The 19213-nt window shown below is 42.7% G+C and overlaps 1 protein-coding gene across 1 annotated transcript in view; it reads right to left on the bottom strand.

The window, feature by feature from the left end:
• Nucleotides 1-19213, bottom strand: part of atm (ATM serine/threonine kinase) — a 258409-nt gene that overhangs the window by 42598 nt on the left and 196598 nt on the right. Inside the window, exons 43-47 of the mRNA XM_060905737.1 lie at nt 14058-14162; nt 11190-11306; nt 9506-9731; nt 7381-7551; nt 3858-3977 (exon numbers count right to left, since the gene is read on the bottom strand). Of these exons, the coding sequence (XP_060761720.1) occupies nt 3858-3977; nt 7381-7551; nt 9506-9731; nt 11190-11306; nt 14058-14162 (739 nt within the window). The remainder of the gene's footprint in view (nt 1-3857; nt 3978-7380; nt 7552-9505; nt 9732-11189; nt 11307-14057; nt 14163-19213) is intronic.

The raw sequence follows: 19213 nt of genomic DNA, 5'->3' as shown, positions 1-19213 counted from the left end.
AAATGCACACATCCTCAGACATTACATCAGACGTCAGCACTATTCAGAAAATTCCCTAAAACAGACACGTGTCTCACGCCAATAAAGTAAAAAATACCATTTGAGAACAACATTAAACACCTATAAACAGGCGTGCTCACTGGGGATAGATTAGGGATAAAATTAGCTCGTTTTAAGTCGTTCAAATTCTGTAAAGCTGCTTTGCGACAATGTGGCACTATTAATTAAGTCATTAATTAATAATATTTACAGCTGTTTTTCCACATGGTGATGGGAGGAGACAGCATGTGAAAAAGAGGCATGGTTTATTCTGCACAGCTAATTTTTTTTAATGATCAGAATTATGAATACAGGTGAGCTGTAAGTGCACCAGATGTGTGCTTGGTCAGATTATCCTTCAAACAGATGCATTTTCTTTACAGGACAGCATCAAAATTACAAAGATTATTTTATTCATTCAACAACTGAAAAAACTCCAAGCTTAAAAGCACAGTACAACCCCATTTCCAAAAAAGTTGGCGTGTTGTGTAAAATATAAATAAAAAGCAGAATGCGGTTATTTACAAAATCACAGAAACCCTATATTTCATTGCTGTTTGAAAAATATATGCTCATTTTCAATTTGACAACAACCTCTACTTTTAACAACACTGTAAATGTTTCGGAACTGAGGAGACCGATTGTTGGAGTTTTGAAAGGGAAATGTTGTCCTATTCTTGCAAGATACAGGGATTTCAGCTACTTAACAGTTCCATGTCTCCTTTGTCATAATGCACCAAATGTTTTCAATGTGAGACAGGTCGAGATTGCAGGCAGGCCAGTTTAGCACCCGGACTCTTTTACTACGGAGCCATGCAGTTGTTAGACAAGTTATGTGGCATTGCTGAAATAAGCAAAACTTTCCCTGAAAAAGAGGTCATCTGGATGGCAGCATGTTGCTCCAAAACCTCTACACAGTGTCTTGTAAAAGTATTCATCCTCCTTTGTGTTTGTCCTGTTTTGTTGCATTACAAGCTGGAATTAAAATAAATTTTTCGGGGGTTTGCACCATTTGATTTACACAACATGCCTACCACTTTAAAGGTGAAAATTGTTTTATCGTGACACAAATAATAATTAAGATGAAAAAACAAATCTGGAGTGTGCATAGGTATTCAACCCCCCCCCCCCAAAAGTCAGTACTTTTTAGAGCCACCTTTTGCTTGCAATTCCAGCTGCAAGTCTCTATTAGCTTAGCACATCTAGCCACTGGGATTTTTGCCCATTCCTCAAGGCAAAACTGATCCAACTCCTTCAAGTTAGATGGGTTGCGTTGGTGTACAGCAATCTTCAAGTTATGCCACAGATTCTCAACTGGATTGAGGTCTGGGCTTTGATTAGGCCATTCCAAGACATTTAAATGTTTCTCTTTAAACCACTCCAGTGTAGCTTTAGCAGTATGTTTAGGGTCATTGTCCTGCTAGAATGTGAACCTTCGTCCCAGTCTCAAACCTCTGGCTGACTCAAACAGGTCAGAATTGCCCTGTATTTAGTGCCATCCAGCTTTCCTTCAACCCTGACCAGCTTTCCTGTCCCTGCAGATGAAAAAACATCCCCACAGCATGATGCTGCCACCACCATGCTTCACTGTAGGAATGGTGTTCTCAGGGTGTTGGGTTTGCGCCACACATGACATTTCCCATGATGGCCAAAAAGATCAATTTTAGTCTCATTTGACCAGAGAATTTTTTTCTGTGTGTTTGAGGAGTCTGCCACATGCTGTTGGGCAAACTCCAAATGTGTTTTCTTAAGCAATTACTGTACTTTTTTCTGGCCACTCTTCCATAAAGCCCCACTCTGTGGAGTGTACGGCTTAAAGTGGTCCTATGGACAGATACTCCCATCTCCGCTGTGGACCTTTGCAGCTCCTTCAGTGTTATCTTCGGTGTCTTTGTTGCATCTCTGATTAATGCCCTCCTTGCCCGGTCTGTGAGTTTTGGTGGGCGGCCTTCTCTTGTCAGGTTTGTAGTGGTGCCATATGGGATAATTTTTTTTTTTAATAACCCAACCCTGATCTATACTTCTCCACAACTTTTGTCTCTGACCTGTTTGGAGGCTCCTTGGTTTTCATGTTGCTTGCTGAGTCGTGTTGCAGAGTCAGGGTCCTTCCAGAACAGGTTGATTTATACAGGCATCATGTGACAGATCATGTGACACTGATTGCACACAGGTGGATCTTAATCAACTAATTATGTGACTTATGAAATGAACCGGTTGGACCAGCTCTTATTTAGGGGTTTCGTATGAAAGGGGGTGAATACCTACACACCCTCCAGATTTCTTTTTTTTTCATCTTAATAAAACAACAATTTTCCCCTTTAAAGTTGTAGGTATGTTGTGTAAATCAATTTTAATTCCAGCTTGTAATGCGACAAACCAAGACAAACACCAAGGAGGATGAATACTTTTGTAAGACACTGTATATCTTTCAGCATTAATGATGCCTTCCCAGATGTACAAGCTACCCATGCCATGTGAGCCCTCATACCATCACAGACGCCGGCTTTTGAACTGTGCACTGATAAGCCGGATGGTCCCTCTCCTCTTTAGCCTGGAGGACGTGGTGTCCATGATTTCTAAAAGAATTTCTACTTTTGATTCGTCAGACCTTGGGACAATTTTCCACTTTGCCTCAGTCCATCGTAAAAGAGCTCGGGCCCAGAGAAGGTGGCAGTGTTTCTGGATGTTTATATCTGGTTTTAACTTGCATTTGCAGTAATGAACTGTTTTCGCAGAAAGTTTCGTCTCTTGCAGACAGAGATTTCTCCAGATTCTCTGAATATTATGCACCATAGATGATGTGATCGGGGCGGCGCGGTGGTGTAGTGGTTAGCGCTGTCGCCTCACAGCAAGAAGGTCCTGGGTTCGAGCCTGTGGCCGGCGAGGGCCTTTCTGTGTGGAGTTTGCATGTTCTCCCCGTGTCCGCGTGGGTTTCCTCCGGGTGCTCCGGTTTCCCCCACAGTCCAAAGACATGCAGGTTAGGTTAACTGGTGACTCTAAATTGACCGTAGGTGTGAATGTGAGTGTGAATGGTTGTCTGTGTCTATGTGTCAGCCCTGTGATGACCTGGCGACTTGTCCAGGGTGTACCCCGCCTTTCGCCCGTAGTCAGCTGGGATAGGCTCCAGCTTGCCTGCGACCCTGTAGAACAGGATAAAGCGGCTAGAGATAATGAGATGAGATGAGATGATGTGATCCCCAAATTCTTTGCAATTTTATGTGCAGGAATGTTATTCTTAAATCGTTGCACTGTCTGCCCACGCAGTCTTTCACAGAGCGGTGAACCCATCCCTATCTTTACTAACTACTTGTGAGATGTTCCACCAAGTTTTCCAGTCTTTTGTTGCCCCATCCCAACTTTTTTTTTTAAACATGTTGCTGGCATTAATTTCCAAGTGAGCATGTACTTTTCAAAAAAAACAATACCATTTCTCAGTTTCAACCTTTGATATGTTGTCTTTGCACAATTTTCAGTGAAATACAGGGTTTCCATGATTTGCAAATCTTCACATTCTGTTTTGATTTACGTTTGTAGACTGTCCAAACTTTTTTGGAAACGGGGTTGTGAAATAGCCTACGACAGCCTAGTTCATGACCTCTTCATTTCAATCAACTCCAGAGAAAAATCAGCTGAAGCAGATTCATCACCCGTCTCTGAATAGATGCATAACTTTCCCCATGTAAATGACACAACTTTTGAACTTCAGTCTTCAACTCTGAATATGACCCATAGAAATCCTTTGTGACATTTTATATGCCACATAATTTTTTTTTTTTTTTGAAGTAAAAAAGCCTTTATAACAGCAAAATGAGTCTCACTCGCTCCAGGTAGGTTTCCAGTATTCCAGCAGGACTCTCTAAACACGTCTCAGCCAGCCAGCTGCCACACAGTCTCAAACACTCAGCGTACACTGGCACCACAGCAGGATTGACATCCACCTGTACACACACACACACACACACACACACACCATTTTAAGATCAATTTATATTTACATGATTATTAATGCAGCTAACTAACACTATGCTACATTTAAATCTGACTCGAACCTTAACCGCAATAACCAAACACATCATTTGGCTCTTTGAGCTTAAAAATGTTTTGTGGAGTGATTTTCAGGATGTTTGACATCACCCCATCATCGAAAGAACATCTGGTCCTTCTATACAGTGGTGCTTGAAAGTTTGTGAACCCTTTAGTCTTTTCTATATTTCTACATAAATATGACCTAAAACATCATCAGATTTTCACACAAGTCCTAAAAGTAGATAAAGAGAACCCAGTTAAACAAATGAGACAAAAATGTTATACTTGGTCATTTATTTATTGAGAAAAATGATTCAATGTTACATATCGGTGAGTGGCAAAAGTATGTGAACCTCTAGGATGAGCAGTTAATTTGAAGGTGAAATTAGAGTCAGGTGTTTTCAATCAACGTGTGAGTGGGCACCCTGTTTTATTTAAAGAACAGGGATCTATCAAAGTCTGATCTTCATAACACGTTTGTGGAAGTGTATCATGGCACGAACAAAGGAGATTTCTGTGGACCTCAGAAAAAGCGTTGTTGATGCTCATCAGGCTGGAAAAGGTTACAAAACCATCTCTGAAGAGTTTGGACTCCACCAATCCACAGTCAGACAGATTGTGTACAAATGGAGGAAATTCAAGACCATTGTTACCCTCCCCAGGAGTGGTCGACCAACAAAGATCACTCTGAGAGCAAGGCGTGTAATAGTCGGCGAGGTCACAAAGGACCCCAGGGTAACTTCTAAGCAACTGAAGGCCTCTCTCACATTGGCTAATGTTAATGTTCATGAGTCCACCATCAGAACACTGAACAACAATGGTGTGCATGGCAGGGTTGCAAGGAGAAAGCCACTGCTCTCCAAAAAGAACATTGCTGCTCGTTTGTAGTTTGCTAAAGATCACGTGGACAAGCCAGAAGGCTATTGGAAAAATATTTTGTGGACGGATGAGACCAAAATAGAACTTTCTGGTTTAAATGAGAAGTGTTATGTTTGGAGAAAGGAAAACACTGCATTCCAGCATAAGAACCTTATCCCATCTGTGAAACATGGTGGTGGTATCATCATGGTTTGGGCCTGTTTTTCTGCATCTGGGCCAGGACGGCTTGCCATCATTGATGGAACAATGAATTCTGAATTATACCAGCGAATTCTAAAGGAAAATGTCAGGACATCTGTCCATGAAATGAATCAGATGAAACCACTGCCTTTCCTCAGAGCCTCTCGTCATAACATGATAAATACTGACAAACATTTTATGGAAAATCTCCTCTCAAAAATATATTTCTATGTATGAAATATGAACAATTGAGCTTTTTCTTTCCCTCGTTTGTTGTTATACAGTCCCTTCCGAATGTATTGGAGCAGCAAGGCCAATGCTTTAGATTTTGTTATACATTGACGATATCTGGGTTTGAGATCAAAAGATGACTATGAGACGACAGATCCAAATTTCAGCTTTCGTTTCCTAATGTTCACATCTAGATGTGTTAAACAGCTTACAACATGGAACCTTTGGTAGCAGACCACCTTTCAACATTTTTTAGATGAGCAAAAGTATTGGAGTAGATATTCTTGAAGTAAATAACACTGAATATTTGGCTGCATATCTCTTGCTTGCTATAAATGAATCAAGCCGGCGACCCACTGACATCACCAAATTGTTGCATTCTTCTTTTGTGATGCTTCTCTAGGCTTGGACCACAGCTTCTTTCACTTGTTTGTTTTGAGGAGGGTCTCCCTTCAGTCTCCTTTTCAGGAGGTGAAATGTTGCTCAATTGGGTTAAAGTTTGGAGATTGACTTATTCAGTCTAAAACCTTACGCGGTGTTCCCCCCCCCCGATGAAGTCCTTTGTTGTGTTGGCAGTGTGTTTTGGGTCATTGTCTTGCTGCATGATGAAGTTCCTCTCAATTAGATTGGATGCATTTCTCTGTAAATTGGCAGAATGTTTCTGAATTCATTCTGCTGCTCCCATCACGAGTTACATTATCAATAAAGATTAGTGAGCACGTTTCAGAAGTAGCCACGGAAAGCCAATCTGGCCTTCAAATTCGTACTGCTGATAAGTGGTTTACGTCTTGTTGTATGACCTCTATTAATTCTCAGTTTTCTTTGAACGGTGGATTGTGAGAACTCCATATGCTACCCTTGCTCTCACAATTTTTTTCCATCTGATCTGTTCAATGTTTGCTAGTACACCAGCAGTTTCTTTCTTTTCAGGACATTCCAACTAGTTGTACTGGCTATACCCAATGCTTGTGCAATGGTTCTGTTCAAATTTCCCCCTTCTTGCAACTTCAAAATGTCTCGCTTTTCTCCCATAGACAGCTCTCTGGTCTTTTATGTTGGTTTATCCTTTTTAACAATAAATACAGTCTTCACAGGAGAAATCCGGGGTTCAAACCAAAACTAGACATTCAGTGCTATTCATTGTTTAATGAGGCAACAAATATTATTCTATCCACATTCACTAGAATAATCGTGCGCTCTGATTGGCTACTCTACTACTAGGATATACTGTGAGTAGAGAAAAACAAAATGGTGGAGCGTGTTGCTGAACCAACCAAGGACGACATTAAAAACTCTACTTGAAAACAAACCCCCACCAAAAAGAAGCAACAAACAATGAAATGAAAGCATTTGATAAGAACATATCTTTTTTATTTTTCAAGAATTATTATTATCGCATTTTTGCTAGTTTGTTTACATTCTAAACGGAAATAATTTTGTCAGACGTTTGGTATAAATTTATTTCTTGAACGTGCAAAAAATAAAAATGCTCCGTTTCTCAAAATCCAATAAACATGGACAGAATAAAACAGATATTCCATTCAATCTCGTCATACATGACTTACAGCCGACTCGGTGCTATGTGTCTCATCAGCGATCAGCTCATGTACGACGAGATTGAGTGGAATAACTGTTAAATACCTGTCAGTCACATATTCCAATATTTTTAAATCACTTAAAAAATGGCTAGGCTCTAACAAAAGATCAGGAAATGAAAGCTGAAATTATGATCTATCGTCTCACATCATCTTTTGCTGTCAAACCCAGATGCCTTCAGTGGTTTACGAAAACAAAAGAATTGGCCTTGCCGTTCCAGTACTTTTGGAGAGGACTCAAGCATTTGCTAGGAGACATTTTCACCACCTGCTTGTGTTTTTAACTGGCTGATTAATACTGCAATATGTTTTATTCAGAAGTCTCAGAATTCCCACTAAAAATATAGATTATGTAAGATAAATATCTGCCTATTAAACAAGTTTGCTGGGCTAAACTCCACTCGTGAAGTACAGTAGACTTGAAACTCACCAGGTCTTCCAGTTTATCGATCATCTGTTTGAGCAATCCCAGAGCAAGTTCTTGCTCCTTCTTCACCCAAAACACTTGCACTTCCTCCAGTTGCCATGCCCAGGAAGTAGCGGTGCTCACACTCGCCACACTGTTCTGCTGCTTCATCTGAAACAGCGCCCGCTCTGCCAGCTAGAACGCAGACCCACAGAACGAATCACATTTATATAAACCCCTGACCTTAAAATTTCAAATGAAATTTGAAATTTCAGCTTGGGACTTGGCCCAGTTGGAAATAATTTTACATAAAAACGTTTGCTAATGAATAAATGCAGACATAAAATATATGAACAACAGAAGAACCGTGACACCATGGACATATTGGCATAGATGCACTTTCCTGAAAAGAATAAATATATAGATTTAGGCACTGCCTAAAAGCGGAGCTCCCATCTGTTTCCGGGTTGTAGAATTTTCATACATCATAGCCAGCCTCTTTTGTTTTATTTCTTTACCGGCTAACACTGGCCACAAGGCAGTGTTTAGTACTGGTAATTACGAACACTGGCCACTAGGCGGTGTGTGTGACTGGTAATTACTAACACTGGCCACTAGGTGGTGTGTGTGACTGGTAGCTACTAACACTGGCCACTAGGCGGTGTGTGTGAATGGTAATTACTAACGCTGGCCACTAGGCGGTGTGTATGACATAATTACTAACACTGGTCACTAGGCGGTGTGTATGACTGGTAATTACTAACACTGGCCACTAGGCGGTGTGTATGACTGGTAATTACTAACACTGGCCACTAGGTGGTGTGTGTGACTGGTAATTACTAACACTGGCCACAAGGGGGTGTGTGTGAATGGTAATTACTAACACTGGCCACTAGGTGGTGTGTGTGACTGGTAATTACTAACACTGGCCACAAGGCGGTGTGTGTGAATGGTAATTACTAACACTGGCCACTCGGCGGTGTGTGTGACTGGTAATTACTAACACTGGCCACTAGGCGGTGTGTGTGACTGGTAATTACGAACACTGGCCACTAGGCGGTGTGTGTGACTGGTAATTACTAACACTGGCCACAAGGCGGTGTGTGTGAATGGTAATTACTAACACTGGCCACTAGGCAGTGTGTATGACTGGCAATTACTAACACTGGCCACTAGGCAGTGTGTATGACTGGTAATTACTAACACTGGCCACGAGGCAGTGTGTATGACTGGCAATTACCAACACTGGCCACTAGGCGGTGTGTATGACTGGCAATTACCAACGCTGGCCACTAGGCGGTGTGTGTGACTGGCAATTACCAACGCTGACCACTAGGCGGTGTGTGTGACTGGCAATTACTAACGCTGGCCACTCGGCGGTGTCTACGACTGGTAATTACTGACACTGGCCACTAGGCGGTGTGTACGACTGGCAATGTACGACTGGCAATTACTAACACTGGCCACTAGGCGGTGTCTACGACTGGCAATTACTAACACTGGCCACTAGGCGGTGTGTGTGACTGGCAATTACTAACACTGGCCACTAGGCGGTGTCTACGACTGGTAATTACTAACACTGGCCACTTGGCGGTGTGTATGACTGGCAATTACTAACGCTGGCCACTAGGCGGTGTGTGTGACTGGCAATTACTAACGCTGGCCACTAGGCGGTGTGTGTGACTGGCAATTACTAACGCTGGCCACTAGGCGGTGTCTACGACTGGTAATTACTAACACTGGCCACTTGGCGGTGTGTATGACTGGCAATTACTAACGCTGGCCACTAGGCGGTGTGTGTGACTGGCAATTACTAACGCTGGCCACTAGGCGGTGTGTGTGACTGGCAATTACTAACGCTGGCCACTAGGCGGTGTGTGTGACTGGCAATTACTAACGCTGGCCACTAGGCGGTGTGTGTGACTGGCAATTACTAACGCTGACCACTAGGCGGTGTGTGTGACTGGTAATTACTAACACTGGTATGGTGGAAGCGCACACAGGACCGAAACCATCAGAAAACAACTCGATGGGTTTCTTTATGTATCTACCCTCTATGCCTATGGGGCTCCGCTAGTGCTGGCCAGGAGCTCGGCTATTAATATCATTGTTTATATTGTACGATGGACAAGCTCTCCAACATGCAAACCTGTGTGTTGCCTGCAGCACGCGCCAGTCTGCACAGCTCCATCAGGTGTGAGGAGTAGGTGGAGCTCAGGAAGCTCTTCCTGTCTGGGTCAGTCTCACATTTGAGTAGTGTCTCCTGAATGGATGAACGCAGAGCCAGGATTGGCTCAACTAGACTGAAGTCACTGTCGGTCAACAGGTCTAAGTGCTGATGCCACTTCCTAAAGACATCCAGTTGGCTGAATTCCCTAAAACACACCCAAACACACAAACAGCAGAGCGTAGAGTAATACGTTATTATTATAACAGTATAACAAGATACAATATAAAAGGAGACTTTTATGAAACATTTATGGACGGAGTCTCCAAAATCAGTATGTTTTTTGCCACGGTCTCCAGGACCTAACTTTTTGGTTTCTCAGTAATATGACAAGCCGCATTTTCTGTCTTAACTCTAATATAGAGAACAAGAATATCGGGGGATGCAGGATAAAACGTGTACATACAGCTGTAAGGTAAGCTGCTGCAATATCTCATCTCATTATCTCTAGCCGCTTTATCCTTCTACAGGGTCGCAGGCAAGCTGGAGCCTATCCCAGCTGACTACGGGCGAAAGGCGGGGTACACCCTGGACAAGTCGCCAGGTCATCACAGGGCTGACACATAGACACAGACAACCATTCACACTCACATTCACACCTACGGTCAATTTAGAGTCACCAGTTAACCTAACCTGCATGTCTTTGGACTGTGGGGGAAACCGGAGCAAACCCACGCGGACACGGGGAGAACATGCAAACTCCACACAGAAAGGCCCTTGTCGGCCACGGGGCTCGAACCCAGAACCTTCTTGCTGTGAGGTGACAGCGCTAACCACTACACCACCGTGCCACCCTTAACCAATTATTTATTATTAAATCGTTTCTAATTCCCTTCATATACAATTTTTGTTTTAGCCATTTTTATTAGTTCACTGGCTGCAGGCCAGGGTGAATAAGCTTATGCGATCACGCGCCATATATACTGTAAATGCTCCTCAGGTGGGTGTGTATAAAAGTTGTCAAGATGGTGGCGCCATCTGTCTCATCTCATCTCATTATCTCTAGCCGCTTTATCCTGTTCTACAGGGTTGCAGGCAAGCTGGAGCCTATCCCAGCTGACTACGGGCGAAAGGCGGGGTACACCCTGGACAAGTCGCCAGGTCATCACAGGGCTGACACATAGACACAGACAACCATTCACACTCACATTCACACCTACGGTCAATTTAGAGTCACCAGTTAACCTAACCTGCATGTCTTTGGACTGTGGGGGAAACCGGAGCACCCGGAGGAAACCCACGCAGACACGGGGAGAACATGCAAACTCCGCACAGAAAGGCCCTCGTCGGCCACGGGGCTCGAACCCGGACCTTCTTGCTGTGAGGCGACAGCGCTAACCACTACACCACCGTGCCGCCGGCGCCATCTGTCATATTTACAATTTTATGGGCGTCTTGGCGGGTATAAGCTCCAGCCTCATTGAGGCTATTTTATTAAATCTGTGCTCTTAACACACAGTAATAAATCCTGTTATCTGTAAACAACTATTACACTCAAATAGTTTGGCCCATACATCCTACTAGAATTTGATAAATAATGAAACTCTGATAATGAAGGAAAAAAACACACACACACACACACACACACACACACACACACACGTACCTGAAAAGTTGTTTGACACTTTGGATTTCCTCGATCATCTGCAAGCTGCGTAGAGCTGGATAGAGAGAGGACACGGCCTCCAGACTGCCACGACAGAGCTCCTCAACCACGCTGCCTCTGAGAAGCCACATGCAGAAAGTTTTAAAACATTTATCTGGACACCTACAGCATTTGTATGTCTATTCGGCTGTGTTTTCAGGAAAGCAGTGAATGATGTTCAACACTTTAGAACATGACCAATTAGGCTGCAGGTTTGAAACCTGAAAAATTGGCTCCCAGATGGAACCAAAACATGGCTGGTTTTTCCAGCATGAACATCAGTGGGCGTGTCATTAGCTTGGACATTTGGAGAGGAAGCGGAGGGCAGCAATGGATTACTCAATGGAAAAGGATACATCTTCAGAAAAAAAAAATGGACTGAAAAAAAAATCTGCAATAACAGAACAAAAGCTCACAGGTAATCAATACGCTCTGCCATCTTGCTATTACTGTTTAGTCCTGTTGTGCATTGTGCAACGCCCTCCGTTCATGACGCGTCCTCGATTACAACGCTTCTGCTCAAAACTGGTGAAAACACGGGCTGGCACCAAGTTTCAAAGAAACCTGAATGGAACTGGTTCAAGAACCCGTTCCCTGTTGGTTGAAAAGGGGTATAAAGCATACTCCCAAAATGACTGTTCAAATCCAGCAACGTGTTAGAAAGTCCCATTAAAGTCCAGACCTCCATCCAACTGAGAATCTGTGGCAAGGCCTGAAATTACAGTTCACCAACAGTCTCCACCCAGTCTGACAGAGCTTGAGCAAATTTCAATTGAAGAATGTGCAAAAATAGGATCCAGATGTGCAAAGCTCACAGGAGACACGTCCCAGAAAATTTGCAGCTGTAATTGCAGCTAAAGGTACTTCAACTGCTTTCCCCATGGGAAAATCAAAATCATGTTAGTCATGTTAATGAGGGACTATATGCAACTTATCAATAGGGGTGTTCACACGGCAACTTTTACTCCGGTGTAGCACCGGGGCTGCCCCGGTAGAGCGTTCACACGGTACAAAGTTATACCGGTGTCGCCCCTGAAAGCTGCTTAAACCGGTGCAAATCTAACCCTGCTCGGGAGGTGGTTTAAGAAATTTACTCCGGAGTAAATGCTAGTTTGCGGGGCAGCACCGATATAAAATGGGACGTCTGAACGCTACAGGGGTAGACTCGCTACGCGTGAGGAGAGTTGATTACATACGGGCATTGCATAATTTGCATCCTGGTATTTTGCGCTTCCAAAATGGCGAATATCAACAACAACAGAACTGCGCGTCTTCCAGTGTTGCCAGATTGGGCGGTTTTAAGTGCATTTTGGCGGATTTGAACATATTTTGGGCTGGAAACCGTCAGCAGTATCTGGCAACACTGGTGTCTTCATCCACGTTGTTTTCCCGGCGCTTGGTGATGCCATGACAACCGGGAAAAGGAAGTACATTTTCACGCATGCGCATATTTCATTTCCACATTATTACTATCGTATAGCACGGTCGCAAAATGCTTTTGCAATATGCTTTTTTTTTTTTAAATCCTAAAAAAAATAATAATAATGCCATGGGTTGTGCTTTTTCTATAGCATCTAGTGTTAAGGATTATTCTCAAACATGTGGCCCGACAAATGAATTCAGAGCCTGTGTTCTAACTTAAAATCATTTTGTGGATTGTAACTGAACTAAAATAATTATTTGAGGAAAAAAGCTAGCCTCTATTATTCCACTAGGGGCGCAACAGAGTAATAAACTCAGGACTAGTGACAAAATAATGTAATATGTAATTTTTAATTAGCTAGCTAAAAATTGATCCTGTAAACACTTCTCCTTCAAGAAGAACCGCTTCCATTATCCGTAACCGCTTATCCTGTGCAGGGTTGCAGGTAAGCTGGAGCCTATCCCAGCTGACTATGGGTGAGAGGCAGGGTACACCCTGGACAAGTCACCAGATCATCACAGGACTAGCACATAGAGACAAACAACCACTCACACTTACGGTCAATTTAGAGCCACCAATTAGCCTAACCTGCATGTCTTTGGGCTGTGGGGGAAACCGGAGCACCCCCATGCAGACACGGGGAGAACATGCAAACTCTACACGGAAGGGCCCCGATCAGCCACTGGGCTCGAACCACTACACCTTCTTGCTCTGAGGCGACAGTGCTAACCACTTTTTTTTGTAATAAATTGAGAAAACTATAAAATTTTTTATTCCAGATCCATATTACAGGCGGCGGCACGGTGGTGTAGTGGTTAGCGCTGTCGCCTCACAGCAAGAAGGTCCGGGTTTGAGCCCCGGGGCCGGCGAGGGCCTTTCTGTGCGGAGTTTGCATGTTCTCCCCGTGTCCGCGTGGGTTTCCTCCGGGTGCTCCGGTTTCCCCCACAGTCCAAAGACATGCAGGTTAGGTTAACTGGTGACTCTAAATTGACCGTAGGTGTGAATGTGAGTGTGAATGGTTGTCTGTGTCTATGTGTCAGCCCTGTGATGACCTGGCGACTTGTCCAGGGTGTACCCCGCCTTTCGCCCGTAGTCAGCTGGGATAGGCTCCAGCTTGCCTGCGACCCTGTAGAAGGATAAAGCGGCTAGAGATAATGAGATGAGATGAGATATTACAGGCTAATTTGTATAGATTCCATGACATACAAAATGTTCATGGGTGGGTGTAAATACTTAGAACACGCTGAAGAGGAGCTGTTGACGTGTTATTGGTCTATTTCTTTGTCCAGCTCACTCGACACTGAACTAAATGCATGAACGCATTCCCTAAAATGAGTTCAATGCCCTGATTGTACAAGTTTGATCTTTTTGCCTTATTGTCCTGTGCTCATGCTGATCCTGTGTACCTGGTGTATTTCAACGTTTGCTCAAACATGAAGCAGTCTTTATCCTTCAGCGCTTGTAGAGCAGTGAACATGGACTCGTTGAAGCCAGGATTCAGTTTCTCACTCCTGCAAAATATCAAAAGATCCACTTCATTCAGTCTAGACAATAAATAATTCAAAACAAAACAGATCACGCCACATGCATTAACTTGAATATATTTAAATCAGCATTACACCACAGCGTGGTTGAATTTTGGTCAGAAGTTTGTGAAACAGCACAGCTCCGGTGTCGTTCTGTAAGGTTTATTTATACTGACGCACTTCTTCCGTTATGTTACCGTTTCTATTGTAACAATTGGACCTGTATTGCAAACGCTTTACATAAACGAACCTATTATAAGCCTGGATTAAAAAATGTGATGTTATTTAATAGAGAAATATGTACGGTATAATCTTTGATACAGGGATGCTTAGTGTTAGATGTTTATTTAAGATTTACAGGACGAGTCCACTGTCAGTGCCAGAAGAGAGGACTTTTTCCTTTTAAATCTTATTAGTATAAACACGGAGGTGATTATTGGAAAATCCCGCATGCTGATTGGTCGAGAAATTCTGACTATTTCTCGACAATCACTTTGAGCGACTCGGCAAAATGGCAGCCAATCACTGTCACCTAAGTGAGGAAGAATTAGAAATTGTGAAAGTAAATGCTGCTTCTAAAAGCTACGCAGTTTGATCTAAAATTATTCAAAAGGTAAGGTGGAATAATTGTGATTTATTTTATCCATTCCAAAACAAAGGATTTTATGTGACTCAGCATAGATACACTACCGTTCAAAAGTTTGGGGTCACCCAGACAATTTTGTGTTTTCCATGAAAAGTCACACTTTTATTTCCCACCATAAGTTGTAAAATGAATAGAAAATATAGTCGAGACATTTTTCTGGCCATTTTGAGCATTTCATCGACCCCACAAATGTGATGCTCCAGAAACTCAATCTGCTCAAAGGAAGGTCAGTTTTATAGCTTCTCTAAAGAGCTAAACTGTTTTCAGCTGTGCTAACATGATTGTACAAGGGTTTTCTAATCATCCATTAGCCTTCTGAGGCAATGAGCAAACCCATTGTACCATTAGAACACTGGAGTGAGAGTTGCTGGAAATGGGCCTCTATACACCTATGGAGATATTGCACCAAAAACCAGACATTTGCAGCTAGAATAGTCATTTAGCACATTAGCAATGTATAGACCCTTCCCACTGATGTCACCGGAAACCGGAAGTAAACAGACCCTGCGCCATATTGGAAGACCAACAAACTCATGATTAGGGGGAAATAATGGCAGCGTGCGGAATTTAAACCCACGAGGCACTTGATTCATCATAAACCTACAATGGTAAACTTTTGTGCTGTGTTAGGGTGTTCCAACAAAGCTGATGGGAAAGGTGAAAAGAAGCCTTTCTACAGAATACCAGCTGTGATTGAGACACAAGCAAACCAAGGAGCTTTCTGCCAGGAGACAGAGAATAAGTGCATCACTGAGTGTCTGTGAGCAAAGGAGAGCCTGAACGTTGCAACCTCCCTATTGGCTGTTTATTGGCTGTTTGTAAAAATGTATCAGTTGTTGCCCTTCCCACGGGAATCATCGCGGACTCGAGAGACGAGACCTGACGAGTTAGTTCGTTGGTAGCAGAACAAAATGTCTGGGTTTTCAGAAAAGGAAAGAAAATAAACGCAGGGTCGAAAATACGAAAAAGGAGGCAGAAAAAGCAAAACGAGTTAAGGTAGGACAAATGGTTACTTTTCTGAGGCAGCCCGCCGTGGCTGCCTGCAGGCTTATTGATTATAGCCCATTTAGTTAAAATAGTTGATCTAAAATGTTTATAGTTATAGTTATGTGATGGTTGTCCTCAGTGTTCGAACTATGCCGATATTTTCGGGGGGTCCCTTTTTTTCCCTGGGGGGTGCTTGCGCTTGTCTCGGAGCTCGGATCTCCAAACACATGAGAAGCCTATCTTACGCACATATCACGCGGACTCCACACCTCCACACACGCATCGCGTCTGAAGTCATAACTCATTAGGGGAAATCGTGTCTGCATTGGCATGTTCAAAAAACAACCTCGTGTCAACAATGATACCACACGCAAGGGAAAAAAAAAAAAACAGTCAGGCTACTCAACAACCAACCTGGCAGCAGCAGTCGTCATATTGGTTTATCTTTGATGTAAACACAACACTTCGGATATGCAAATGCTTCCCTTTACACACGATTGCTATGTCAATAAACATCATTTTGCCAATATTCCAGAGACCCCCCAACATTTCCCAAATCATGTTTTCAAGGGATCTCATGTCTGTTTCAGGGGATCTCGGATCCCCCGAGTACCCCCGTAGTTCGAACACTGGTTGTCCTGATTTAGACTGGTGTGTGGTGTTTTTTTTTTTTTGAGGGGGTGCGCACGATGTTGCACCCGGGTCCAGATTAGGGCAGAACTGGCCCTGGCTACATTTCAGGTGTAGTTTGTTTTAAGTATGTATGTACTTGCATAGATGTGTACTTGGTCTTCCAATATCGCGACTACCGAAATCTCGCGGCGTGGTGACGTCATGCGGGAACCCTCTATAGAGTGCATTTCTGATTAGTTTAAAGTGATCTTCATTGAAAAGAACAGTGCTTTTCTTTCAAAAATAAGGAAATTTCAAAGTGACCCCAAGCTTTTGAACGGTAGTGTAAGTGACACAAGTCTGCACGCGTGCCACAAGCCTACAAGTCCCTCATTACATTCGTGTGCCGCTTTTGAAGTTTGAAATAAATGATTTTTTTTAATACAATTTTTTAAAAATAAAAATCACCTGTGTATTTATACTAAAACAATTATCTGCCTCAGGCTCAGTGAATATCGGTGAATAATAACCAAGATGAACATCAGGAGAGGAAATAAAAGAGAGCCTCGTGAAAGAATGACAGCTTAGAGCTGCTCCAATACCCTCGACGATTACTGGTCCCCCTTGTAAAGGTCAGTAAAAAGTGTCTGAAGGAGGAAAAATAAATAAATAAATCCACCTTTTGGTGAAGTAGCTTCATTTCAAACTGAAAAAATGAGAAAAAAATTAACCTTTAATTGAAATAAATTTATTCAGAGAAAAAAATATATTGAGAAATAATTATTTTCAACAAAAACACATGCCACAGTTATTTGCACCCCTGGAAGTTATCGTGAACACAATGTAACTGAAGCATGCTTCCCATTAAGTTGTATACAGTATGTCTGGGTTGATTGGAGTGTGTAGGAACTTTCAAGCTGGAATCCATGACTTCCTGATGGACTGGGGTACAAATATGAGGTGACACAGAGGCCAAATTCCCTTAGTCATCCATCAACGTAGGGAAGATAAGAGAACACACAAACCAAATGAGGGAGAAGTGTATTGGTTATTGAAAAAAAAAAAAGCTACTTGCCTGAAAACGATCATTTCTGCTGTACTGAGAGCACAATATTCCCTGCTGGCAATTAGGCCATAACTCTGGTAAAATGCGACTGACTTGAACGAAATTGGAATATGCGTATTACCAACATATAACAAAGAATCCGGTCAAGTTTCGTGAAAATTCCTCCAAAAACTGTGAGAGGAGCTGCTTTCAGAAGGTGAGTACCCTTCCTGGGACGGACAGATATCGCCACGACATAATCCCCCTTCGGACCTTTTGGCCAGTGGAGGATAATAAAAATTGTGAGGGAAGTTGATTTCTGAAAGCAAGCACACCTTGATGAAATTGCCAAAGTACAAGTTTGTTAATAATCGAGGACATAACTCTGGTAAAATTTGCCTAAATTAAACGAAATTTCAATATGCGTATAACTGTCATATAACAAAGCCTTTTGCCAAGTTTGGTGAAATTCCTCCACAAATTCTGAGAGGAGTTGATCTCAGAAGAACGTACACCCTCATGAAATTGTCAAAGTTATTTAAATCAAAGGGCCAAAACTCTGGCAAAATTTTCACAAACGAAATTAAATCGCAATATGCGTATTACCGTCATATAACAAGGCCTTTTGCCAAGCTTTGAGAAATTCGTCCAAAAATTGAGAGAGGAGTTGATGTCAGAATGCAAGCACACCTTCATGAAATTGCGAAAGTACAAGATTGTTAATCAAGGGCCGTAACTCTGGTAAAATGCGACCGAATTGAACAAAACAATATGCGCAGTACTGACATATCACAATGCGTTTTGCCAAGTTTCGTGAAATTCCTCCAAAACTTGTGAGAGGAGTTGATTTCAATACCTCGCCCCCTGATGGACTCCGTCCTGGGTGAGGTAACAACAACAAGAAAAAAAAAAAAAAAACACACTTATAAAGTGCTCATATAGCGAAAAAGTTCTCCAAAACCACCATCAGATGCCACCTCCGTGCCAACAGCTTATTTAGAAGGTTTGCCAGAAAAACGCCTTTTCTGTCAGTTAACCACAAATCTAAGCACCTGAAGTTGGTGAAACGCTACTAGAACTTTTACTGGAACCGTGTTCTCTGGTCTGATGGAACAAAAATTGATCTTTTTGGCAAGAAACACTCAAGGTAGGTTTGGTGTAAAAAGAAGGATGGTTATAATGAAAAGAACCCGATCCCAACTGTAAAACATGGTGGAAGTTCTGTGATGTCTTGGGGTTGGTTTTCCTTCAAAGGCCCTGGAAACCTTGTTAGGGTACATTTGCATCATGGACTCCATGAAATACCAGGACATTTTAAATCAAACTCTGGCTGCCTCTGAGAGGAAACTAAAACTGAGCCGTCATTGGATCTTCCAGCAGGACAATGATCCGATGTCCAAATCAACCAAAAATGGTTCACTGAGCATAGAATCAAGCTTCTGCCCTGACCCCCTGTGAAACCCTGTGGGCTGAGCTGAACAGGAGAGCGCACAAGAGAGGGTCGAGGAGCCTGGATGATCTGGACAGATTGTGTAAAGAGGAATGGTCTCAGCAGGGCTCGACATTAACAGTAGCCCGATTGCCCGGGGCAACCATTCAATAGATTCGGACAACCAGACTCTCACAAATGCTTGCCCGATCGGGCAACTACCCAAATATGTCAACTTGCGTGAAAAACGATGTTTATTCATTCATATTATGATGAAATTCCATCACGATTTGCGATTGTTTGACTCGGAAAGACCG

The sequence above is a fragment of the Neoarius graeffei genome, chromosome 23, assembly GCF_027579695.1.
Source record: "Neoarius graeffei isolate fNeoGra1 chromosome 23, fNeoGra1.pri, whole genome shotgun sequence".
NCBI classification, from domain to species: domain Eukaryota; kingdom Metazoa; phylum Chordata; class Actinopteri; order Siluriformes; family Ariidae; genus Neoarius; species Neoarius graeffei.
The sequence above is the reverse complement of the archived record's forward strand: the minus strand, read 5'-3'. Positions and strand labels throughout refer to the sequence as shown.